Source organism: Cuculus canorus, chromosome 3 (assembly GCF_017976375.1).
Source record: "Cuculus canorus isolate bCucCan1 chromosome 3, bCucCan1.pri, whole genome shotgun sequence".
In the NCBI taxonomy this organism is placed as follows: domain Eukaryota; kingdom Metazoa; phylum Chordata; class Aves; order Cuculiformes; family Cuculidae; genus Cuculus; species Cuculus canorus.
The window spans coordinates 39,985,883-40,010,029 of NC_071403.1; the positions used below are offsets into that span (position 1 = coordinate 39,985,883).

The 24,147-nt window shown below is 41.6% G+C and overlaps 1 protein-coding gene across 14 annotated transcripts in view; it reads right to left on the bottom strand.

Moving 5' to 3' along the window:
• The window catches only part of ECHDC1 (ethylmalonyl-CoA decarboxylase 1), a 49,730-nt gene extending 32,954 nt beyond the window's left edge, over window positions 1–16,776 (bottom strand). The window contains exons 1-3 of one of the 14 annotated variants that reach the window (XM_054061239.1): window positions 12,177–12,308; window positions 11,971–12,092; window positions 3,710–3,931 (exon numbers count right to left, since the gene is read on the bottom strand). In XM_054061239.1, coding sequence (XP_053917214.1) covers window positions 3,710–3,931; window positions 11,971–12,040 — 292 coding nt within the window. In that variant the 5' untranslated portion in view covers window positions 12,041–12,092; window positions 12,177–12,308. The other 13 variants (XM_054061238.1, XM_054061235.1, XM_054061233.1 and 10 more) reach the window with 13 other exon arrangements.
• Window positions 16,777–24,147: the final 7,371 nt, after the last annotated feature.

The window sequence follows — 24,147 nt, forward strand, 5'->3', positions numbered from 1 at the left end:
ATTTTAGATTAACGCCTTCAAAGGACTATTTCTTTTTCTGCTAAGAGTGTTGGTTTTTTGACCCAACACTTGCATGTGCAAAACTCAACCTGTTCTGAAATTGCCCTTTAGCAGCCATCCATATGCAGGAGACTACTTTTTTTCTTCCTGCTTTTCTTGCAGTTCCGTATGAAGTAAGCTTCCCAGCACCAGTTCAGAGCCACTGAAATAGCACATTTTGATAATGTTCCCAAGCAGAGCAATAATTCAGGGGGCATTAAATATTATATACCAGAATTACATCGGGTTGTTTGGTTTCCCCACTGTTAGGTCCAGACTATGATCCTCTAACAAGCCCCTCCGCAGCACTTTTACTAGCTCCTTTCCCTTCTGTATTTATGATTTGGTCATGCTTTTTGTGTGTTGCACATTACATTTGCTTTCACTGAATTTCACTTTGTTGATCTTGAGCTCTTTGTACCAGTTAATCAAGATCAGTTTGAATTGCACTCCTACGCTCCAAATAATAATCTTCTTGCAAGCTTTCCCAATTTGGGGGTCACCTGACAATTTCAGCAGTTCACCTTCTATTCCCTCATCCCAGCCATAAATGAAAATATTGAGCAGAACTAGGTCTAGATTACAGTTTTGTGGGTCTTCACTTGAAATGTTTTCCCAGACTGACAGTACACTCAACAACTGCAAATGCTGCTGTTTAAATATCTTTGCATCAACCTCATTGATTTCACTTTTTGCATATTTACCAAGTTTCCTTATGAGAAAGGTATTTGGGCTGGCATCCAAGCTTTACCAGTCAAGATGCACAATCAATGTTTGTGGTGCTTTTAATAGTCAAACCACTAAGGTACTGAAGACTCTTTCCATAGGGTATTATGAGCCAAAAATACAGTGTTTAGAAAAAGGAAACATATGAGCCAGTTTAGCTGCAACAGCAGGGGACAAGACACACTGGCCAGAGCCTCTCCCATCCTCCTGAAAGAGTATCCCTTCCATTACTGGCAACACTGAATTACTATTTTACCGACAGATGTAGTCCATGATGCTTGATGTAATGAGGAAGACACAATACTAAAGCAAATTCTCGTTCTGCCAGTCTTGGTCCTACATTATTTGATACCAAATAACGATACCATTATTTGAGTTCATGCTCTTCACATAACTAAATCTACTTGGAATAATAATTTCTTTGCATCTTATTTATGATCTGAGAATATATGTTTTAAAGTATATTCTGGAAAATAAAATTATCACCATTATTATTCGATTCCTGCAGGATGGCTTCGTTCTCTTTTAAATTAAATTGGTTTAGTTCAGCAAGAGGTTAGGCTGCTGAAATTGGTTCCACAAGGCTTGAAGTGACATTATTAGCATTTGTTTCCAAAGAGACTACTTCAAACAGGTGGCTATCAGATTCCAATTAAGAAGAGAAAAAAGGCATAACAACCTCCACATTGCCCATTAGCAATATGCCAACAATTTTGTTCTGCTTGTGGTTCCATGAGTTGCTCAAGCTTAGAATAAACATAATTCCTTTGAGATAAAAAAGCTGCTGTGTAAAGTAAATGCCTGGCAAACAGGATTTCTCTCAACAGTTTAATGATGTTTTGCAGCTTTCTAAAGGAAGCGTACACATTTATATAAATTCACATCTGCCACTATCCAGAAGCTTTGAGACACATAATCAACAGAATTTCTTTGAAGGGGGTTATCTACAGGCTCTGGCTGACAAAGTAAACCAGATCTTGCTGGGGCAATTTAAGAGTTGAGAATCCCATCTCTCCTTCCTACTTCTCCTGAAGGATATTACTTGATATACCACAAACGGAAAGGGATCAGGTGCTTGCTAGTTCCTCAGCAACTACAGTTTACAGACAGCAATGTTAAAATGAAATAAAGATCAGTATAAATAAATATGCCATACCATCCACTGCACTAGTCAAGAGGCCAGTATGATTTAGCTTCTACTCTTTCCTCCTGCAACAACAGAAATCTCTGGCAGAGGTGTAGAGCAGAAAGAAGCAGTAATCTTTTGAACTGCCAAAGTAAGATTTTTCAGAGCAAATTTTTGTGACTATTACCTAGCAAAATGTTTTTGTAGCAAAAAAGTTTTTGTTGTTCCTCTTTGCTATAAGAGCATCTAATTCACACACACTAATTTATTTACACAGCAGTTCTAGAAGGAGAGGAGATTATTTTACAGACCACTAACTAAGCCAGAGATAAAAATATCTGCCAATTTTGGGTACTCAACTTCTGATGTGTAATATGATTTCAGTATACTACGTAGCACTTTGTATAGTCGAAGGGCAGCTACCAGTGGCCTAAATATCAGCTGTGACTACTCAGCACTTTGACAAATGAGTTCACCCCAAAAACGGTGAATATAGTTGTAAGTATCTATGAGAGTTTAGTTTAAGCAATTTAACTTGTGTTACATCTGATTTCCATAGCAGACTGGGCTTTACTTGCCCTTTCTGCTTCTGCTATTACATGTAATTTTTCATGCACCTCTCAACTTCCACAACAGATAAGCTAAGAACACATAGTCCACAAGCTGTACCTTGCACAGCTTTATTTTGAGCCACAAATAAAAATCAACCTGTAGAAACAGAGGAAACAACAACTTAATTATGACTGTCCTTCTGAATAACTCCCTCTTAGCATACATATTATTAAACAGTCTCCATGCTACCACTTTTTAGCTACAACTTCTAAAGTTAAGCAATGATTTTATACACGCATTTTTGAAGCGAAACAAAAGAGAAACTGCAGACATAGTTAGGTGCGTTACCACTAATTCTGTTGTTCTTTTGGGTTCCCTGCCTTTCAGCTTAAAATTATTAGTGGAAGGATTAGACTGACATTCTCTGCTTTGCTAGTGGGCTGCAAACATATCTGCTGACAGCAAAGGAACAGTGAGAACTGAGCAGGAAAATAGAACAGCAAAAAAAGAAATTAACAAGATGACACCAATGTATCCATTTCAAAATATTAAGAGACAAAAGCATTCTTGCAGTGAAAGCTTATGCATAGCTCAAGCTCAGGCAGATGCAGACCCTGATTCTGAGCCACTTCTGCCTGAAGAGAATGGCATAAATTGGAATGTTCTAGATAGTTAAGGAGAGACAGCAAATATACCTATCTTAGATATCAAAAGCCTCCACAACGCAAGATTAACATAGGACTCTTGACTTTGGTAGCTAAGTATTGTCCAGTATAAAAGCATATGAAATAGGTTCCTAATCTGCAGCAGCTGAGAATATTCAGCTCATCTAATCTACAGGAAATTCTTTAGATAAAGAACAAAGTAGTAAACTCACTCTTTCTACACCACCTACAAAACAAAGAGAGTATCTTCTTACCCCCATAGAAGTATCCCATATGTCTCCAGAGCAGCAGAGACAAAGCAAGATACAGGAAAGAGCACAGTAGCAGAATTGTGCTGACTGAAAAAAAGGGGGAAAAAAGGCATCTTCTGCCAGACAGTCCCTGTGTCATTGAGAATTTTTTTATATTCTCATGATGTTTATGCCAAAGCTACTAAGCAGAGCAGTGGGCATTTTCTGCACATCTGAATAACGTTTAAACATTACTTCTTTTAACAAAAGAACAGTAAGGCACAACTCTTTGTTTAGGCAAAATGCTCAAATGGGTAACTGAAGGAGAAAAAAACCTCAAAACCCTAGCAATCCCATTAACTAATTAATACCTGTAAAGGCATTCAGTAGCTTCGGGTTGTTCAAAGTAAGTAGCCCGATGCCATTGTCTTCTTTGGAGAGGCTGATGGATCCACCAGCAAACTGCTGAAGTTTCTTCTTTACCACTTCTTCCTCATAACCATGGGCACTGTTATATAGTGGTGCCCTTTGCTGTTGTAGTATTCTCTCCTTTGTAGTCTGAATTAAGTTATTCCACAGAGAAGCTGCCATTTCTGGAAAGAAACTGAGAAAAAAACATCAGTAAACTTCCTTTGAGATCTACCTCAGTCCTGACAGAGAGGGAAGCTGGACAGAAGAAACTAATACAAAGGTGATGCAGAAAATCACTGCAGACTGTGTCTACAAAATTCTCAGTTTGAATCTGCTCCGACAAAGTTAATAGAAGGAAATTTTATGACGTGATTTTAGTAGCTAAACCACAAATTAGCATATTTTAAAATCTTTTTGTCCAGAAATGACCCAAAAATATTTGGGTGCAGAACATCAAACAGGCTCAAAAACTGTAGTAAGACACTTATATATTCCATTAGACCAACTTACTCTGTACACTGGAAGATCTTCCAAATTCTCTCCCATCCACCAAAATACCTCACCACCCCCAAAAAAACACAAAACCCCCATACTTGTGTTGGAGGAGAAATCAAAGCCCTAGTTTTCAGGATCTAGATCACCTGCTTTTCTATAAGCAATTATTACACTGCAAGATCTTTCCAAGAGAAATACTCAAGGAACACAAAAATTAAGAACCTAAGGTCATTCCTATATTGAGGTCTGTTCCCTGTCGCCTAATTCCATTAACACATTTATCACACTCCATCTTAACACTATTTAGACTTCCTAGCCTCAGATAGCTAGATGTTTTTTCCCCTCATTGTTCCAGTAGCTCTTATTCCACTTTGAATTTATCTTGCTTGGACACAGAGCACCAGAAACTGTGCAGTACACCAATGGCTTATTCCTCTGCTATTTCCACTTTACACTGTATGCATGTATAGCAGGAAATAACAAGGAAGTCATTATCAAATATTATTCTTGGTCTGTGGCTCTGCTTGATTTTATTTACTTTGGAAAAAGGTCTACTGGAGAAAGGGGTTGACAAGTGATTTGAAAGAAATTGGCTAAAGTCTGAACTGGAACTAGACATCTGAAAAAGTCGTCATCTTAGAAGCCACTCAGAGTGGGAATCAAGAGAATCAACAAAGTTTTGCTATATTTAAATCTTGCATTTTGCTAGATTAGTCCTAGCTTTGACAAAACCCCCTTTTCAATAGATACAGATGTTCAGAAGACATGGTAGATGCTCACTTTTTGGAGAACTGGGAAAAGACCATTTTTGTTTCTTAACCATATTTGGCAGAAACAATATTCTTTCAAAATTGGCAAGACTCTCCTGGAAAGTTTTTCTAAGGTGAACTCAGAACACAAACATATTCACTGAGACAGAATTTGGCAAGAGCTATATTTTATGTTGTGTTCAGGACATCTGAGCTTCCAGACTCAAAATTTTTAAAACATTTATTATATCCACGTGAACAAGCAAACACACATTGAAAAAACACACACAATTAGTTTCTCATGAAAGAAGAAAACAATCCCGATAGGTGCACACTTACCTTGCCTCTAGCTGCACCACCCCACACTGAAGCAGAAAATGCTTCTGTTGGGACAGGTATAATCCTCAGTGAAACAGAGGCAGAGTTTGCACAGCAACCATGTTATGGCACACGAAGGAGTAGACAAGGTGCCAGGCATTTTCAAAGAGAACTGCCTATGCCAGTAGATTTATACCTGTCCTGCCGCATTACATGCGCCAATACAGCACTAGTTCACAAGTTCAACACTTGTAACTAGTAAGACCCATGTGAATCTATGCATTACAAGGTCATGTCCACTGGAGCAGACAAAGGGGTCATTTTTTTTTAACATCTGGTGAGACACTTCAAAGGGTCTTCCAAGTTCCTTACTAAATCCAAAGTTTTAATCTGTTACAAACAACTTTTCTACATTCAAGTGTAAACTAATAAAACTAATTAAAATTTAATCAAGTTAAAATCTGATTGAAGACATGATTTATTACTTCATATATAACATCATCCAACTGCTGCTGAACGTCAACACTTTCCATCTATGCACATTCTAATATTGTCTGCAACATTTCAGCCATTGCATTTCAGAGCTTTTGAAATGGCTTCACTTGGTAAAATTTTATTTAAGAGCAGAAACAGGTTTCCAAAGCTCATTTCTCAGCTAAGTGACTATTTTTATGTTCAGGCTCTCAGAAGAGAAACAGCCTTCCATTTTCCCTAAAACTTCAGTAGTCATTCCCCAACATACTTTCATGCAATAAAACTTTCCACCCAGCTACTAGTTTTTGCCCAGGAGGGAACAAACACTAAAACATGGATAATGCAGGTTCTTGTTGCAAACTGTAGCTTAAACAATTAGAACCCAGTTTTTAACGAATATAAAACTTCCCAAATCGACAGACTAGACTTAATTTTCTAGGAAGCCATAATGATTGACTTGCAAGCAAAGGAGGAAAATAAAAAAAGTCTATTATCATAGAAGCATTGATTGGCTTGGGTTGGAAGGGACCTCAAAGATCATCCAGTTCCAATCCCCCTGCTACGGGCAGGGACCCTCCCACTACATCAGGTTGCCCAAAGCCTCATCCAGCCTGTCCTTGAACACGTCCAGGGATAGAGCTCCCATGACTTCTCTGGGCAACTTGTGCCAGTGCCTCACCACCCTCACAGTAAAACATTTCTTTTTTATATCTAGTATTCTGTTAACCTAACTCCCTGCCAAATTATAATTGTTTGATCACCTTTATACTACCTAAATTTCTCATATCAAAAAGTGTACAGAGCAAAACATACTTAAGATATGGAAATTTTATTCCACCAGGAAAAGATTCTGTCATTTTCAGCTGCGTGGTTATATGCATTAACAGCTCTTTAATATTATCACTATGGTAATAAAGAGCATCCACAAGTGCAGGATTAGAAAACAAATTGGACACCACTGCCTGCTGATCATGACTCATGATTAATGACTCATGCAAAGTATTATCATGGAATTATTTTCTTTAAAACCACCTCTTACAGTACCAGTCAGTACCCAGTACTTTTTTAGTACAAATGAGATTATTTTAACAGCTCAGCCTGAGAAAGCTAACCACTCTGGAAAAGTACGATATTTAAACTACAGCACTCTCAAACTAAAGGGATTTCTGCTGATCTCTGAAAAACATAATCCAAAATTTTAATCAGTGTGGAGCACTCACAATCCACACAAGACTGAGACTGATTTTTTTCTACTGCAAGTGAAAGCAGTGCAGGGCAGAGATGTTGCAGCAACCTGCAAAATGCTGCTGGGCAGGTCAAGAGGTCACTACAACATTCAGACTTTCAGTTTAATACAATTACGTCTATTTAGAAACACAGAAATTAAGTCTTAGTCTAATTTTAAGAAGTCAGATATGCTATACCCATTCACATCTGTAGCACACACAGTTTATGTACAGTTTTTATAGTGAAAAAAAGGAATAACAAACCGTGTGGGTAATTAGCGTCTTTCAAATGCTTTAAGAAGTGCTACATCTTTACATATCACTGGTGACAACTAAGAGATAAGCCAATAGTAGGGATATCAAAAGCTGCTCATTCCACAGATATATCCGTAACCAGTTATTGTACCTCTTACATAAAACAGTTTAAATCCCATTTGCACTCAAGTAATTTCATAACACCCTTGCCTATGGGCTAGCAGACTGTGGGTTAATATGAACACCTATGGAATGTCAACACTTCAGTATCAAAGGAATGATACACATTGTGCAAGAGCAATATATGTATCTACAAGCAGACACTCACATACAATACATGTAACAGAGGACTTCTGAAAGCCTCTGGCAACTGTCTGCTTAAAATTCAGCTCACAATGTTAATTGAAAAAAAACACCAAACCCTAAAAAATTAAAAAAAAACAGGGAAAACACCAGCAATAATCAATATTCCTTCTCTAATTGCTCAGATTCTTTAGGAAACTCATAAACCTCAACTCCTGAACAGGCATATTTGCCTTTGCCATGCACAACTACTCTGTTGCAACTCCATTTTCTCTCTTAAAACACATTGCATCAAGCTTCAGGCAGTATTGCCAGCTGCAATTGCTACAGCACATAAAGATATGCCAGAAAAATGGGTAAGGGATATATGTAGCAATCTCCCATCTGGGCAGAGTAACTAAGACAAACCAGAGAACTGGCTGTTAGGAGCCCAAACGTGCATTTGGGCTGCACGCACAAACAAGAAAGGCTGCACTACAAAGCAGCTATACAGAAATAATCAGCAAGCACACAAGCTGGAAAAATTCCCACTCAAAGATAGCACCTGAATTACTGACCCAAGTCAGAGAAAAAGAAAATGGGGAGAAGAGATGCAAGAATGTGTGTATTCAATCCATCAGGGAAATAAGCATGCCCTTTCAAAGAGGGGCGGGAAGTGACAGGCGTGGTGTGCAGATACAGTCTTGTGAGTCACCTGCAAAAAAACACGAGATGAATTTCTGGTTCTGGATAAAGGTATTCTGAGATAAAGGGTAGCAGAAATAAAGGGATCCAACACTCAAAAAAATCCAGAAAAGAAGTCTGAGGGAGGAGAAAATGTTCAAATGACATAACAAAAAAACAATTATAAAGAGGCACTTCTGTGACATTGCCAAAGGCATCAAAGGCAGCTGACAGCTCAAGAAGCACAGGAGAACCTGACTTCATGAAGACCTTAAGCAGCTGCAGTTTCAGTGACAAGCATAGAATTGCTAAGACAGGACATGGAGAAAAGGACAGATGATGTGAACTGAAGATGATGATGACATGATTCATAGATCAACCCTAGGCGTGTCTTAGCAGTCACTGTGGAAGGCATTCATCTGTACTAGAGAGCAGCGCCCATGACTGCTGGATGCTTCACCAGGTTCCTGCAGTGACTGACTGCAAGTGGTGACCCAGTGCCGAGGACTGGCAGAACTGACCCTATAATGTGAAAGCAGATGACAGGGCAGAGAGTGAAAGGGAAATTATAATCAAAGAGTGAAAACAGTCCACCTGTACACAAAAAAAAAAAAAGTAGGTTGAAAACAGCTGAAAATCATTAACACCAACTGACTGGAACTTGGGACAGGGGGACTCTGGCATGTGATTGGAGCAGAGGCAGGGGTGAGACTGGAAATAAATTCCAGTGTTGGGCAGAGAAAAGGAATTCAGGAACAGCAAGATCAAAGGGTGACAGCCTGGATGCAAATCAAAACAAGAGCACAGGTCTCATACCCCTGCCTTCAGACGCAAGAAAGTTGCAGCGGTGATGTCTCACCTGCAAGATTCCTCCCCGACAGTGGCTCAACAGGCCACTGTTGCCAGCTACTTTGTCACCACTCATCACCTGACGGTTACAGAGCACTCCATCTACCTCATCTACTTATGTATGTCTCTTCTTTCCTTCAGTAATGTGTGGGTTAGGTTAACTTAAACACCTTGCCTGACAGGTTCGTCCCACTCTCATAATTACCATCTCAGGCAAGCTGAGGGCAGCCACCTCTCCAGCTGGCTTTCATTCAGCTGGGAGAAAGCCAGGAGCATGTCTTCAGCTAAGGGACTGGCAGCAGAACACCTACTGACAAAATGTAATTTACAAATATAGAAAACTAAACAAAGCTTGAGAAATTCTGCTTCCCCAAAAAGGAAAATTTCTCTCTTTATGGCATCTCTACACAAAGCAGAACTCCTACCAAGTTCCAACAGAAGCCACCTCAAGCTCAAGCGTTTCTCAAGATTCCACGGCTCTCAAACTTGCTCAGCCCTGTTCAAATATTCAGCACATTGTCTCCAGTACCTGCACTGTAGACAAATTGGGTGGCATCAAGTCCCTCCAGTTCACTGTAAAGATAAAGAGCTTTGCGACTCCTCTAAAAACAGGCTGTAGAATTAACTGGTATTAAAAAGCACAGGTTTTTAAGCCCCTATAACACGGTTGGGAAGAGAACAAAAAGTTTGGAGTTTCTAGATGTCAGCATTAGAAACAACGTTTACCTGTCCAGAAGCTGAGAGAACAAGACACAAGAAGATGTCCAAATTAACTAACTGACAAGGCTTAAAATAATGCACATGTAAAATTATAATTAAAAAAAAAAATGGAAAAATCCCCTCTGTCTGTGGTTTCAGTTTTAAGCTGGACTGCCCTTTACAGCTCTTTTTTTCTTTTACTTCTCTTTTTTCTTTTATTTTTTTTTTCATTGTTTCTGAGCAGCTCAGATCCAGGGATAGCAAGCTATGTGTTTTCCAAATTATTTGTTCTTTGTTTATTTTTGTATTTTTAGTGGTCCCTGCAGGCTAAGGTTTAGATGTGAATTATCTCTCTGTTCCTAACCAATTATACACTCTTTTAATCACATTTTAATTATTTTGAAGACCTAGTAAACAAATCACAAAGAGACATATCTATGTCCAGTGAAAAATAATAGCATTCAAGGATGCAAAACAGCTGACAAAAGAAGTCTTTCCATAAATATACATGAAATTACCTGGAAACACTTGGGTTTGGTCACATGGCAAGTACAAGATCTTGAGTTTCACAGCAGAAGGTGAGAGCAATAATCCATTACCTTCTGCAATAAGCACACAGGCCCTTTATTTTCTAATGCTTTGATCTAAAGAGGTTCTCTTTGCCTCTGTCAGCAGAAGACTATAACAGTGGCAGAAAACACTTCTGATTTCACATAAAGCTCACTGTCCGCTAGATGTATTTTAGATGCCTTTAAAACAAACAGATGTAGGAATAGAAATGACCACAACCAACTCACCATTCGCTTTTCAGTCACCAAATAGTAAACTATAAAAAGTGTATGGATGAAATCATTTATCTGCAACTGCAAATACTGATGCTTTTCCAAGGATTAATACACCTTAAAAACTGTAAAAAGTTTTGTAGTCAAGCAGTGCTTTGAATCTCAGTACATTCATTATCGCTCTCCTTACCACCACCACCACCATCAGCAAATGCCCTTGCTGACAGCAACACAGCATTCTGATGTCAGAACGGGTCACACGGCACAACTCTCAGGGGTGTATCTCCTGCTCACCTGTCAAGGCGCTGGGAACTAGCAGAGGAACACCAAGACAGTGTGGGTCCTTGGCTCTATACACTGAATTTCGAGAACCAATGGCATCACGCATGGCATAACCCTGGGAAGGAAGCTACAACTCAAGAGGGAGTGGTGGGGAAGCTCTGTCCCCAGCAGAGGTTTCATGTTTCTGACCTTGTGCAAGGCCAAAATCCCGCCAAGTACACTGTAGCACTTGGTCTGACCTAGGCAAGCTTTCCTGCCATGGACTACTTTTTATTTACTTTTGTATTTCAAATCAATAGGCAATGGAGGGCCTCTGTGTCTAGCAGGGCTGAAGGTGGCAGTCACTAGCTGCTTCCAAATAAGACCCAAGGTCTCTGGGCTGAAGCTGAGCAAATGCAAAACATTTTCAGCAGGGACACCACCAGCCACTCTGACACCAGCAAGGCTGCCTTGCCTTTGTCCCAGAGGCCCCACGGGGACCTAATACTGGAAATGCCAGCAAACAGAATTATAGAATACTTGGGGCTGGAAGGGACCTTAAAGATCATTCAGTTCCCACTCCCCTGCCATGGGCAGGGACACCTCCCACTAGATCAGGCTGCCCAAGGCCCCATCCAACCTGGCCTTGAACACCTCCAGGGATGGGGCATCCACAGCTTCCCTGGGCAACCTGTGCCACGGCCTCACCACTCTCATGGTGAAGAAATTCTTCCTTATGTCTAGTCTAAATCTGCCCCTCTTCAGTTTATACTCATTGCCCCTAGTCCTATCACTACAAGCCTTTGTAAACAGTCCCTCCCCAGTTTTATTGTAGCCCCTTCAAGTATTGGAAAGTCGCTCTCCAAGACTAGTTTTAGAAAGCAAGCATCCTTTATCAGGCCTGGGCAACATGAGGGAGCAATCTCCATCAAACGTATGCAGCGACACAAGAGCAGGGAACAGAATATATTTCCTACTTACATGCATATGGATAAATTTTCCAAAAAAATCTTATGCATATTCTATTACTTTCCAAGACTCATTTTAATACTGTTATGAACAGTATTAAGAGCCAAACAGGGAACAGTATCAACAGCCAAAACTCTTACTAATTTGGCGCTTTGGAGCCAGCTCTGCCTGACCTTGCCTTTGAGACGGAGAAAGGCAGCAAACAGAGGTGACTGCAGAAGAAGAGACATCTGTGCAGCATAGATCATATTCACACAAGACGTTATCAACTCCAAAGAATCAACAGCGTCTGGAAAAACCCTGTCTGACAGAAAACACGCTGTCAGAGCGACATTCTGTCTAACTTTCACAGAACGAAATTACTTAGATGAAACTTCACTCTACTTTAGCTTAAATCAAAAATATTCCACTTCTTGCAATAGGAACCGCTTCTCGCACCAGACCCCGCTGCAGACCCGGCCCTTCCCCTCCGCAGGCCCCCGAGCCGCCACGCCAGGCAGCGCACAGCCCGGCCCGGGGCCGCGGGCACTGACTGACCTTCCCCCTCCGGCACTGCGCGGTGCGCCACGAAAAGCCTTCCCGCCGGGAACCGCTGCCGCGGGGAGTCGTTCCGTTGGGAAAGGTCTTTGGGGTGGGATGTTATCCAGAGGGACCTGGAGAAGTGGGGCTGTGTGGACCTCATGAGGGTCAACGAGGCCAAGTGTAAGGCCCTGCACCTGGGTCGGAGCAATCTCCATTTTCAGTACACATTGGAGGATGACGTGCTTGAGAGCAGCCCTGCAGAGAAGGACTTGGGGTGCTGGTCAATGAGAAGCTCAACATGAGGTGGCAATGTGTGCTCGCAGCCCAGAAGGCCAATCGTATCCTGGGCTGCATCAAAAGAAGCGTGGTCAGCAGGTCGAGGGAGGGGATTCTGCCCCTCTATTCCTCTCTTGTGAGACCTCATCTGGAGTACTGTGTCCAGTTTTGGAATCCTCAACATAAGAAGGATATGGAGCTGTTGGAATGGGTCCAGAGGAGGGCTGCAAAGATGATCGGAGGGCTGGAACACCTTCCCTACAGGGACTTGTTCAGGCTGGAGAACAGAAGGCTCTGAGGAGACCTTATAGTGACCTTCCAGTACCTGAAGGGGCTACAGGAAAGCTGGGGAGGGACTGTTTACAAAGGCTTATAGTGATAGGACGAGGGTCAATGGGTATAAACTGGAGAAGGGCAGATTTAGACTAGACATAAGGAAGAATTTCTTCACCATGAGAGTGGTGAGGCCATGGCACAGGTTGCCCAGGGAAGCTGTGGATGCCCCATTCCTGGAGGTGTTCAAGGCCAGGTTGGATGGGGCCTTGGGCAGCCTTGATCTAGTGGGAGGTGTCCCTGCCCATGGCAGGGTGGTTGGAACTAGATGATCTTTAAGTTCCCTTCCAACCCACACTATTCTATGATTCTATGGTCATCGAGTCCAACTATACCTGTCCATCACTAAACCATGTCCCTGAGCGCCTCATGCATCCATCTTTTAAATCCCTTCAGGGATGGTGACTCAACCACCTCTCTGGGCGGCCTCTGCCTGTGCCCCATAACCCTTTCATAGGATCACTCTGAGATCATCCAGTCCAACCATTCCTATCTGCCACTAAACCATATCCTTAAGTACCTCATCCACTCATCTTTCAAATCCCTCTAGGGGTTGTGACTCCATCACCTCCCTGGGAAGTTCGAGTGCCTGATGACCCTTTAAGTGAAAAATTTTTTCCTGATGTTCAATCTGAACGTCCCCTGACACAACTTGAGGCTGTTCCCCCTCGTCCTATTGTACTGCTGATCAAACCAATATGAGCTGCTATGTAGTATACAGTGTCCGCACTGATTCCTAATCTAGTCATGGAAGTTAATAAAGAGTACAGTCCTCTGCTTTTGTGATATTTGAGGAATAAGAGCAATGAAGACTGCAGAAGACCAGCATCTGTCCAGAACTTCAAAAGCCAAAAAAGATGGGAGGTCAAGACAACTCTTATTTTGGACATTATATGGAAGCTTCAAAGGGGGCCAGATGCCAATGAAATAGGGTAGAGGGCTGCTTTGCAGACCTCTGACTCAATAAAGGACTGTGGGGAGCATGCACAAGAGGGGGCCTCCTATTATAATTAGTATTGGGAAATGTGATTAATATGCATGATTTTTACAAGAACTATAATACATGTGTAAATTCAGTGTATAAAAAACTTGCTACTTGCAGTCATCGGTAGGAGGATCAGTCCCTCCATATATCCGGTACTAAATTAAAAAAATGCCTGCTTCTCAAGACCCCAGTGTTAACAAGTTTCTTTTCCCAATTTCAGTGACACTATCACCTATCACTTGGAACAAAAGACCAACACCCACCTCACTACAACCTCCTTTCAGGCAGTTCTAGACAGCGATAAGGTGCCACCTCAGCCTCCTTTTCTCCAGGCTAAACAACCCCAGTTCCCTCAGCTGCTCCTCGAAAGACTTGTTCTCCAGCCCCTTCACCAGCTTCGTTGCTCTTCTCTGGACACACTCCAGCACCTCAGTGTCTTGATTTGACAAGATGGTGGGGCCTGGCTCCACACCGCAGGGAGGCTGGGGCTGCAGCCTCACCATGGGGAGCCTCTGGGACAGAGCAAAGGTGGTTAAAGAGAATATTGAGCCCCTACGAACCCAGCAGCTGGGCAGCCTGAGCCACAGTGGGGAAGCGGCGTCCTTTGCTCAGTTCTACATCCACTTGTGGGTGGCCCCAGGCACCTAAAACCCAGCCTAAATTTAAGCAGTTTTGCTGTAGAAGATGCTTGTTAGCTCCAAGGTTGCTCCATGGCATATACGCAGGTCATTTTTTCTGCTTCCTGCTCTGAAGCCTACATCACTCAAATCCAAGCCCAGCATTTCTACCCAAAGTACTCTAATTAAAGACAGTCTTTTCTGCACCATTCCAGAACAATATCTCACCTCAGGTTGCCGAAGTTCACATATGCACCACTGCCAGGAGGATTCAGCCTGAAGCTGAATTGCTGCCCACTGCCCTCCTGTCACACTTGCTCTTCCCAGTGCTGCACTATCAGAAGGAGAAGCATTAATGCCCTATCCATGCTGCCACAAGAGAGGTTCCCCCTGTTCACATGTATCTGTTTTAGCTGCCAGCCCAAGTATGAGTCCTTTTTCAGGCAGGTGTGCTCCTGGCTACTGCCTCCTCAGCTTCAGGTGCCATTTGGCTGCACCTGTGCTCTGGCAGCTTGGCCAAAGTGCCAAGCCAGCTTCAAACCATCCCTGCATCAAAAGGGAGTAATCTTTAAACTGTAATTTTGCATAAGTGTACAGCTAGCATAAAATGGCATCATCACACACAGCCCCACCCTCTCTGCCCTTCCCCTGGCCGTTGGTTTCCCCTCCTGGAAGAACACATGCTGACACACCGAAAGCCACATCAAGGGAAATAAATGCCTCTTTCAATGCAGATTGTTCTGTGTATTCAAAGCAGTGTGCAAATACAAGAGAGTATTTATTACTAAGTCCTTGCTAACACACATACATAAGAAGACTCACTTTTAAGTATTTGTAGCATGGCTGAAAGATGTATTATATTTGGAAATACGTTCACTCCGCCTATATTAAAGATGTTTTTCAACCTAACTGCCAATACAAATGTCCTGAAGTTGGTCTAGTTGGTTAAGTATTATGATTGAACACGTAGAGGATTTCAACTAACCGTACATTTGGAGAAACAAAAGCTTTGCACTCTGAACAGTTATTTTCAGTTTTCTATTGTTAAGAGAATTCTGTGAGAATATGAAATAGTCTAGTTCCAGGTGGCAATATCTTTATACAACAGAAGAACTCATTCCCTTACTACAATGCTCCAAGTATAAAAAGAAATATTGCAACAGGTGGGCTTGTCTCTTATTTTTTCTCTTGGGTTAACAGTGGTTTCCAGTAGCTTTCAGTCTTGCATTTGTTTCTGGAAAACCACAGTACTGCATCAGAAATCTCTGTGAGTGAAGCATCTCTCACCAGGTCCTGCTCTCAGGCCTTGTCTGCTTTGAAGTGAAGCAATGCCCAGACACATCCTAGCAAGGTCGGAAGCAGAGAATAGTGATGGTTGTCCGAAGCTTGTAGTTTTCTAAGTAACATATTGCCACCTAGCAGCACTTAGCGAAAGTAGCACAAACCTGACTTCTAGTTCCATAAACAAGTTTGCCTCACTTCTGCTTTTATTGCATTTTATCCTATATGTCATGACGATTAGAATAGGCAATACTAAGAATGCAGAATGAGGACTATAGGAAAATGAACAGAGGAGTGGAATCCTCTTTGAAAACAGACACTGAAGACCCCATGTGGGTTGTAACTTCCCTAAAAAGATGGTGACACTAGACACTGCATGTTTGACAATACAATAAGAAGGGGGGGGGGGGGGGAAACAAACAAAAAAAAACCCCAAACACATGCACAACCCCACAAAGCTTCTCATTCTTATTTTTGCAAATAATCTCACTGTTTTCTACAGGATTTTCTCCTTGCATTGCTAAAGCGGTACTGCCCTAGAAGAGTCAGGTCACTATCTGAATTATTTAGTATGTTCCCATTACCCACCATTGACCCAGAAGCTAGTGACATTGTACTGGTTAAAAGAGCAAAGCCTCACTCTTGCATGCAAGGCTACCAGACAGAAATATTGAATTCCAATAGATACAGAGCTTCCTGGTGCTATTTTTGCTAACTCCTTTCAGAGCCGTGTAACAAAATGATGACAGATTCGGGCTTAAATCTCAGGAATTATTGGATACTAACCTATTACTCACATAACCCCGCAGTGAGTTCATAAAACGTCCCTTGACTGTAATTTTTAGGAGGCAAATGTCATCAACTCTGTGTGGAAGCATAACAAGCTAAAAGGATAGCCTAATGCATACTCCAAAGACTAGATCCACAAAAAATACATGGATACTTACATTCTATTTCTAAATTTCTGAAATATTTCTAAAAGTTAGATTTCTGGTTCCAAAATCCTGATATTCAATTTCTCCCCATTGCCAAACCTTAGAGGCTCCCAAATCCTGTTGATGCCTGGCAGCTGTGATTCACGGGAAGAGGCAATTTATATCAGGCTAGCTAACAAGGCTACCACCCCAGCTGTCTCTCCTGGCCCTGCAACAGATATCTGGAATACCCCTGAGCTGCCACAGCTTTCTAAATTCAGCCCCACATGCCAAGTTAAATTTGGGTTGATTTTGTCAGTCAGGGGCTGGCTGGGGACTGGACAGTCACCGTACGTACCTCAGGACTGCTTCCTTATCAGGCACGCATATGTCAGCCCGTCTGTCTCACGAATCAAAACTGCCAGCATGTGAAACTGGCATTATTTCCCACACAAGATTCGGTCATTGGACATGCCTACAAATGGCTCAGCTCTTCCCAGGCTGCTCCATACCCATCTGCCACAATGTGTTGATTTCATGTTCTCTGCCCATGTCGTTTAAGGGTCTGCTCCAGTGGACTTTGTGAGAACCAACAGAGCTGACCCCAGGTTCCACCAAGACATGACTGGAAGAAGAGGCAAAGAAACACTCGCCTCTTGTAGCACAGCATGGGAAGCGTTACTCAGCTGGGCTGAATGTGCTCTTCTGCCCAAGCAAACCAACTTATTTCTCTGGGGAAGATGCTCTGATCAGCAGGATGAGTCTGTTGTGGGGAAGCTGAGGGAAAGGTGCCCAGGTCTCCATGCCAAAAGCTGTTTCAGTTGGCATAGCATAATGAAATATTCATCGGGCCAGAAAGCAGGAGAGGTTCATTGTAGCCATAGCTTGGTGTTTGCTCACTCTCAGTGACCCAGCAAATATTGATGTATTTAAACATTAATAGCTACTTAAGTTATTGCGTGCGATATAACACAGTTTGAACAGGTTGGGTAAAGCACGTTCTTGCTCTGCAAAGCCCTCTGTCTGGTTATGGTTCACCACTGGAAGAGTGGGCTCATTCCAGCCAAAAAGGCCAGCAGGCCCCTGCCACACTGTTCCAGCTTCCACTTTACAAACGCTGTCATTTCATTAACCATTAATCTTCTGTCAGGAAATTAGTATACAGTATAAAAATATGCTTGTGTGTGGTTTACTTTCCTATACAAGATAAGATCTGATTTCACAAGCCTGCTTAAAATACCAGCTCATGTCTGCTGAGGGATAGTGGTCCCACAATTATTGCTCTTCCTTCCTGGGAATGAGGACCAAGGGTGACTGCACAGTGAGCCAGTTGAGTGCACTGAACTCGCAGAAAACTGTTTTAGAACGACAACTAGTTTTTGTTTTGATTCCAGGGCTAAGGAACTGAACCAGCCTGGCTTGCTGCTGACTGAGCCTCAGGGACACAAAACAGGGTATAGCAGATGGAGGAAACTGTAGGAGGAAGACCAACCCATTTCAGCAGCACTGAGCTATCAATGGGATCAGTTTTATTGTGATTTCTAACTCTCCTGATGGCACTGAGGGTATCGCCAGCTTGAAGAGTGGGAGTGGGCTAGAAATATGTGGATCAGCACAAAGCTGAGAGATGCTTGAGTGGGTGCCCCTCTTGAGGGGGCAGCCAGTCACTGGATCAGGCTAATAGTAATGGAAAAATCAATTCTAAATCCTTTTGAGGATCTATTTGTCTTTCCTCCCTCTTCCTCACTTCTGTAAAAACTTTCAGGAAAAAAAAAGACATTGTGCCTTTTTCTCCAAGAGCATTTGAATCACACAGAAGTAGGCCAGGTGATAATTGCACAGCACATTGTAGTGCTGCTTAAATGTCAGCTGTTAATTAAAAGCCTCTCCTGAAAATGGGCCATTAATTAGGACAAATGCAGCCATTTTTTATGAGTTCTGACTAACCAGTGAGTAATACCAGTGTTGCATTATTGCAACACTGGTATTAGAATGGTTCATTTTTATTTGTCTGAGGTGTATTTACTCTTTGGAGAAAAACAACTCAGAAAAAAAAAAAAAACAACTCCCTGAACTTATTGTTCTCTCTTTTAAAGAGAGTTTAAAATAAATATTCTGGCACAAGAATGTTCACACGCACACAGACTGCAATAGGGAACGTTTCAGTATTAGATCCAGATGTCTCTAGCAGTTGTATAACCTTGGTAGGAATGCTTAGATGCTGTAGATAATAAAATACAGCTCTGACCTGTGAAAACAGCCTATTGCGGCACTTCACTCATGCCTTTCTGTTCTTAAGAAAATGGCGCTATCTGCATGAATAACATTACACAGACACCAATATGTTTGCTAAATCAGGGCCAGAAAGTAAGGCATGTGTTTCCCTTGAAACTTTTCTAAACCACTGTGAATTATTGGGAGAAATCATAGTATTGATAAAGGATCTAAGTGTTCCAGGCTAAAGATATATATAACTGAGACTGGAAGCTTAACCATGTTGCTTTTTGTCTCTTTGGCATGGATTCAGCAAAGCAATTAAGCCCCTAAACAGTCCCATTGATTTCAGCGACACATAAGCACTTTGCTGAATCAGGTCCACTCTGCCTGCCAGACAACCCTCCTTCTTGCTTCACACTGTATTAAAGATTTTGGAAGAGCAATTCCAGTTGTTATCAGTAGCTGTAATGTGAAGTCACGGTAGATGTTGGCACTTTTGTGCCTAGATACCTGTGCAGGATGTCCTTCTATGAGAAACTATGCAGGGATACGGCTGAAGATTTCAGTCTTTTACTGTCACAGCATTTCCATGCAGCACGGTTAAGTACATTACCGCAGCATTTAATAACTGCATTTAACAGTTGCATTTATGGGAAGATCTTTATCTACAGAGCAGCCAAATCTCCACAGATAAAATAAAATTGGTTTTGTTTAATACATCATCCTAGTTTTCCTTTCCAGGTGGAGAGATTAACCAGTGGTTCCGGGTGAAGTGGAAAACGCTGTGATGCAATATGGGTTTGCTGAGAAATATTTATAGGTAGTTTTTTTTTAAGGTAGCATTATCCCCAACTTTCATCTGCTTTTTCTCAGTTCTCTTCCTTCTTTTCTGGTCATTGCTCATTTTGTCTCATAGTATTTTTCTAGTTCACGCTTTACTGAGAAAGAGGAAATAGTGAGAACTGAGTGGTGGCAGGAAGGGCAGAGCATTTCTCTTTAAAAGCAGAGCTGATTTCATTTCTCTGAAGTACGTGTTACGTAAGTGTATCGCTTCCACAGCTGAATTATTTCATAAGATGGATAATGAGATTCTCAGCTGGGTTGAGGCAGGGAAGCCTGCTCAATCCTATGACCCCAGTTTCATCAGGGCAACTGGACTTTACAAAGGAAAGCTGACCAGCTTAGAGTTTATCTTCCAGTAGACCACATTAAATAGAAACACAAAACATGCAGAAATACTACAATGGTAAAGAGGTGGCTGACAAAAAGAAACTTCTAACTAACACCAGAGATTTCATGGTATTAAATCTAGGTATTTTAGTAGTATTAAAGAACTTCTGATGGCTATGGTCATGTCTCTGAAGTAGTTAATTCAGGAATAAATTGATGTATACCTACATGTTAGTATTTTGTAATCTTACAAAATATTGTGGAGTAAATTTTGGTTTTCAAAGCAAAAAAAAACCCCACATTACTATCTACTCCTCTGGAACATTGCCTAGCCCCCTTTTTTTTCTCCATTGAAAGCATAATCCTGTATGTCTGATGTTCTAACCCTTCACTGTTCTTACAGTGTCAAAATTTCCTGCTTTTACGGTTTAATTTCAAGCTAAAACCAAATGCAGAGAGATTTGGAAACAAAATAAACCTCTCAAGCTTTCTGTTGTGTCACTGACGCTTTCTGTGCTGACCCATCTTCCCCTGTCAACAGATGACAACTGGACAAACAACAAAAAATTCTCGATTAGCTATTTTTTTGTTTGATTTTTGTTTGAAATAATTTTAACCTAACATGAATAACACTGGAATATGAATATCTGTGAGTCAGTTTGTCATTCTCACTATGTTTTCCCTAGCAATGCAAACCTTATTTTGGTTAAATGTATTTGGATAGGTGCATGTTGCCGGCTGGCCTAAAGTAACTGGTGCAAAATCCCTGTACTATCAAAGGCAACCAGGGGACGGCAGGCTGGAGTCAGCCTGAGCGTAAATTTATATGAACTGTGTCTCTGAGGCTGAACTGCTTCTGCTCGTGTTGGTTGTGCATAATCCGGTTGTACATTCAGATGTTATTTCAGGATGCTACTGCGGAGTACATTTGAAAATATAACCAGCCTAGCCTGACAAGAAATAGCATAAAGAAATGAAAAGAAAACTTCATTGATTTTATCATCTCTCTTTATCACCTTTTAGATACATGTGAACGAAATAGGATTTAAAATATTAACAGAAAGTCTGGTTCTTCACAGAATGCCTTTCTATGTTTCTGGTGCTTAAACAACATGTAATTCACAGTAATATACCCAGAAAACCAATTTTACAAGCTTTTAACTGCTGAATCAAGTGAATAAATCACAATTAATAATTTATTTAATGTAAACTAATTTATTTTTCTGTTACCATAAAGCTAGCGATGAGGTACCATGTCATCCTTTCCAAAGATGTTTAGGGTTTGTGTTTGTTTTCCCTCCCCACTTGTTAGCCAGGCGTTACTGTGAGGCTGGGTTCCTCAGCTCAGAGGAACCACGTGCGTGTGTTTGTGCACATTGGCACAGTGCTGAGCACAGGCGCTCAGGAAGGCGCAGGAGGGGTGTGAGCTGCCAGCAAAGGTTGGTCTGCGCAGAGGGCTGAGCAAGCAAACATCCCCAGTTGATAAAAGCAACAGGCACCAGCAAGGGGAGCCTGCTGCCTTTCCATTTACCTCCCTTTTCTATAGAGTGGTCTATGGATAGCTATACAGACACCCTTTGTAGAGTGTTTTGTAAGATTAGGTATTGGCATTATTATTCATCTATTGTGAGCAGAGTTTTCTGGCCATACCTATTTAGGAACTTGTAATCTGGCACTGCCAATTTCCATTTGCTGTTTCCTCATCCAAGCAGGAAGAGGTGGGTAGGGAGTATAATCACATCTTTAAAAAAAAACCTTGCAAAGAACAGAAATGATTCTTCATATAGACCATGCACAAAGGTTCTGCGTGGGGAATTTGACTTATCTCAAGGTGTTTAAAACCCTGCCTGGGACCTGGCAGCCAGCCTCCCTGCAACTCTTTGGGAGCCTCAGAGCAACTGATGTGCTCTAAATGCCATCAAGATAAGATGGGGCATCCAGGGAAAAAGGGAAGAAGGAAATTTGTCAGGATTCAGTGACTGAGACAGGCTCTTCCTGTCATGTGCCAGGTCACACAGCAAAGGCAGAGACCCCCATAAGCAGCATGAACACTTGTATGTATTTATGCTGCTCTCACAGCACTTCAGTCTCTCCCTCTATTGCTCTGTGGTCCACCACAGCTGTTTGTCAAACACCTGCTACAGCACATCCTTACCAAGCAGAAGACAGGTGAAAAGGCTGCCTTAAATGCACCTAATACAGGTCTTTGAGAGGAAAGTGGAAAAATGTTCCACCCAAAATGTGGTGTAGCTGGCAGATCTTGTCTTAAAATGGGCTCCAGAACCTGGGTCCTGCTATGGTCTAGACTCACTGAGAACCAGGAGCTGAGCCCCTGGTTCTCACAAAGGTTTCTCAGGAGAGATAAAGGTTATTTCCATGTTGTTTAAAAATAAAGTAAGTCTTACTAATAATGTAATATGCCTATTACAATGACACAATGTAGCTGAGCTATCAGCCTTTTCAATAGAATAAATAAAATATTTCCTGCCTTTTCTGTTCACCAATATGCTGATGTCTTTTTGACATTTCAGCCACATTGCCCTGTACTCTGAGATTCCTTTCTGAATCCAGTCAGTCAGATATGTGGAGACACATGTTCCTTACAGCAGTTCACATCAGGGGAACCTTCACTTTTTCCTACAGTCAGTCAGATACTCCAGATATTAGCACAGTTTCTGGTCAATAGCTTTCCTCTGACATCAGGTTTACACACATAAGGACTGCATTAAATTACAAAACTGCACACATACCTGTCACCTGCAAGCAGAATGACCTAAGGGAAGAAATTTCTTGTTGTAAAATGGTCATCTGTCCGAGATATTCAGGGCTCCCTGACACACTTTTCCAGGTTTTGTAGCTCATGTGATATGGGTAGTTTAAGGACTTCAGCTGCCTTTTCTGTCTCTTTCAGAAACCCATTGGCAATGTGGGAGCCTACAGCCAAAAAGCAGTGGAGGTTTCATCCTCTCAAAGTAATAACATTTATTTCTTTCTAAGGGGGCTGCTACTCTGTTCTTGCCTTATACAGTCAAGGCAGGAAGAAACAAGGAGGAAAGCATTAATAACAATGGCAAGTTTATACAGTGAAAACAGAAGGGAAGTGTCAGAAGAGTAACAAAAAAGTGGAGGAGGGGAAGAAGAAGGGTGAGGTATTGTGCACAGAGAGCTTAGTCGCCCTCATCAAGACAAGAGAAATTCAAAACTATTTGCAAAGACTGTGTTGGTGGGTCAATACTTTTGACATGAAGCAGAAGGATCCCTTGCTGTGGCCATTCTTTTTGAGCTTTGCAGCTGCAAGACTTATACTGATAGGTAAACACTGTGCCACATATGTCGACACTCAGGTGTCATCCTGTCTGGGCTGGATGTATAAAACCATGTAAATTGTCATGATCCATTTACTGAGGCTTGGCTGAGAAAAACAAGATCAATTTCTTTAGCATGTAACACTCCATGGTCACCCAGCTGGAGGAGAAACCAGGAAGCAATTTGTATTATAGATAGATAGATAGATAGACAGACAGACAGACAGATAGATAGATATGTTTGTATATGCAAATTATATTCTTTCGTTTTGACCTCACCATAGTCTTTGAAATAATAGTGATAAACTTTAAAATAATTTTGATAATCTTAAGGTACCTACTCTAGATAGCCTTGCCTCATCATAAAACAAGAATGATAGATCTAGCAGCAGGACCACCTTAGTCTGATACCTCTCTTTTGACTTAAGGATGGATGCTGAAAGTAGAGACAGAATTATTGTCCAGGCATGTCCTTCAGTCTCAGGTTCAGGTGCTGCATTGAGTTTCTAGAGGAAAATGTGATGAGGGCCTCCTTTTAGTAGCAGGGACTCCGAAGTCCTAGAAACAGTGTGATTCACGTCAACATGCCTCATAGCCTTATAATAGCCTTCCAGTACTTAAAGGGGGCCTACAGGAAAGACAAGGAGGGGCTCTTTATCAGAGAGTGTAGCAACAGAACTAGGGTAACAGTTTTAAGCTGAATGAGGGTAGATTTAAATGAGACATTAAGAAGAG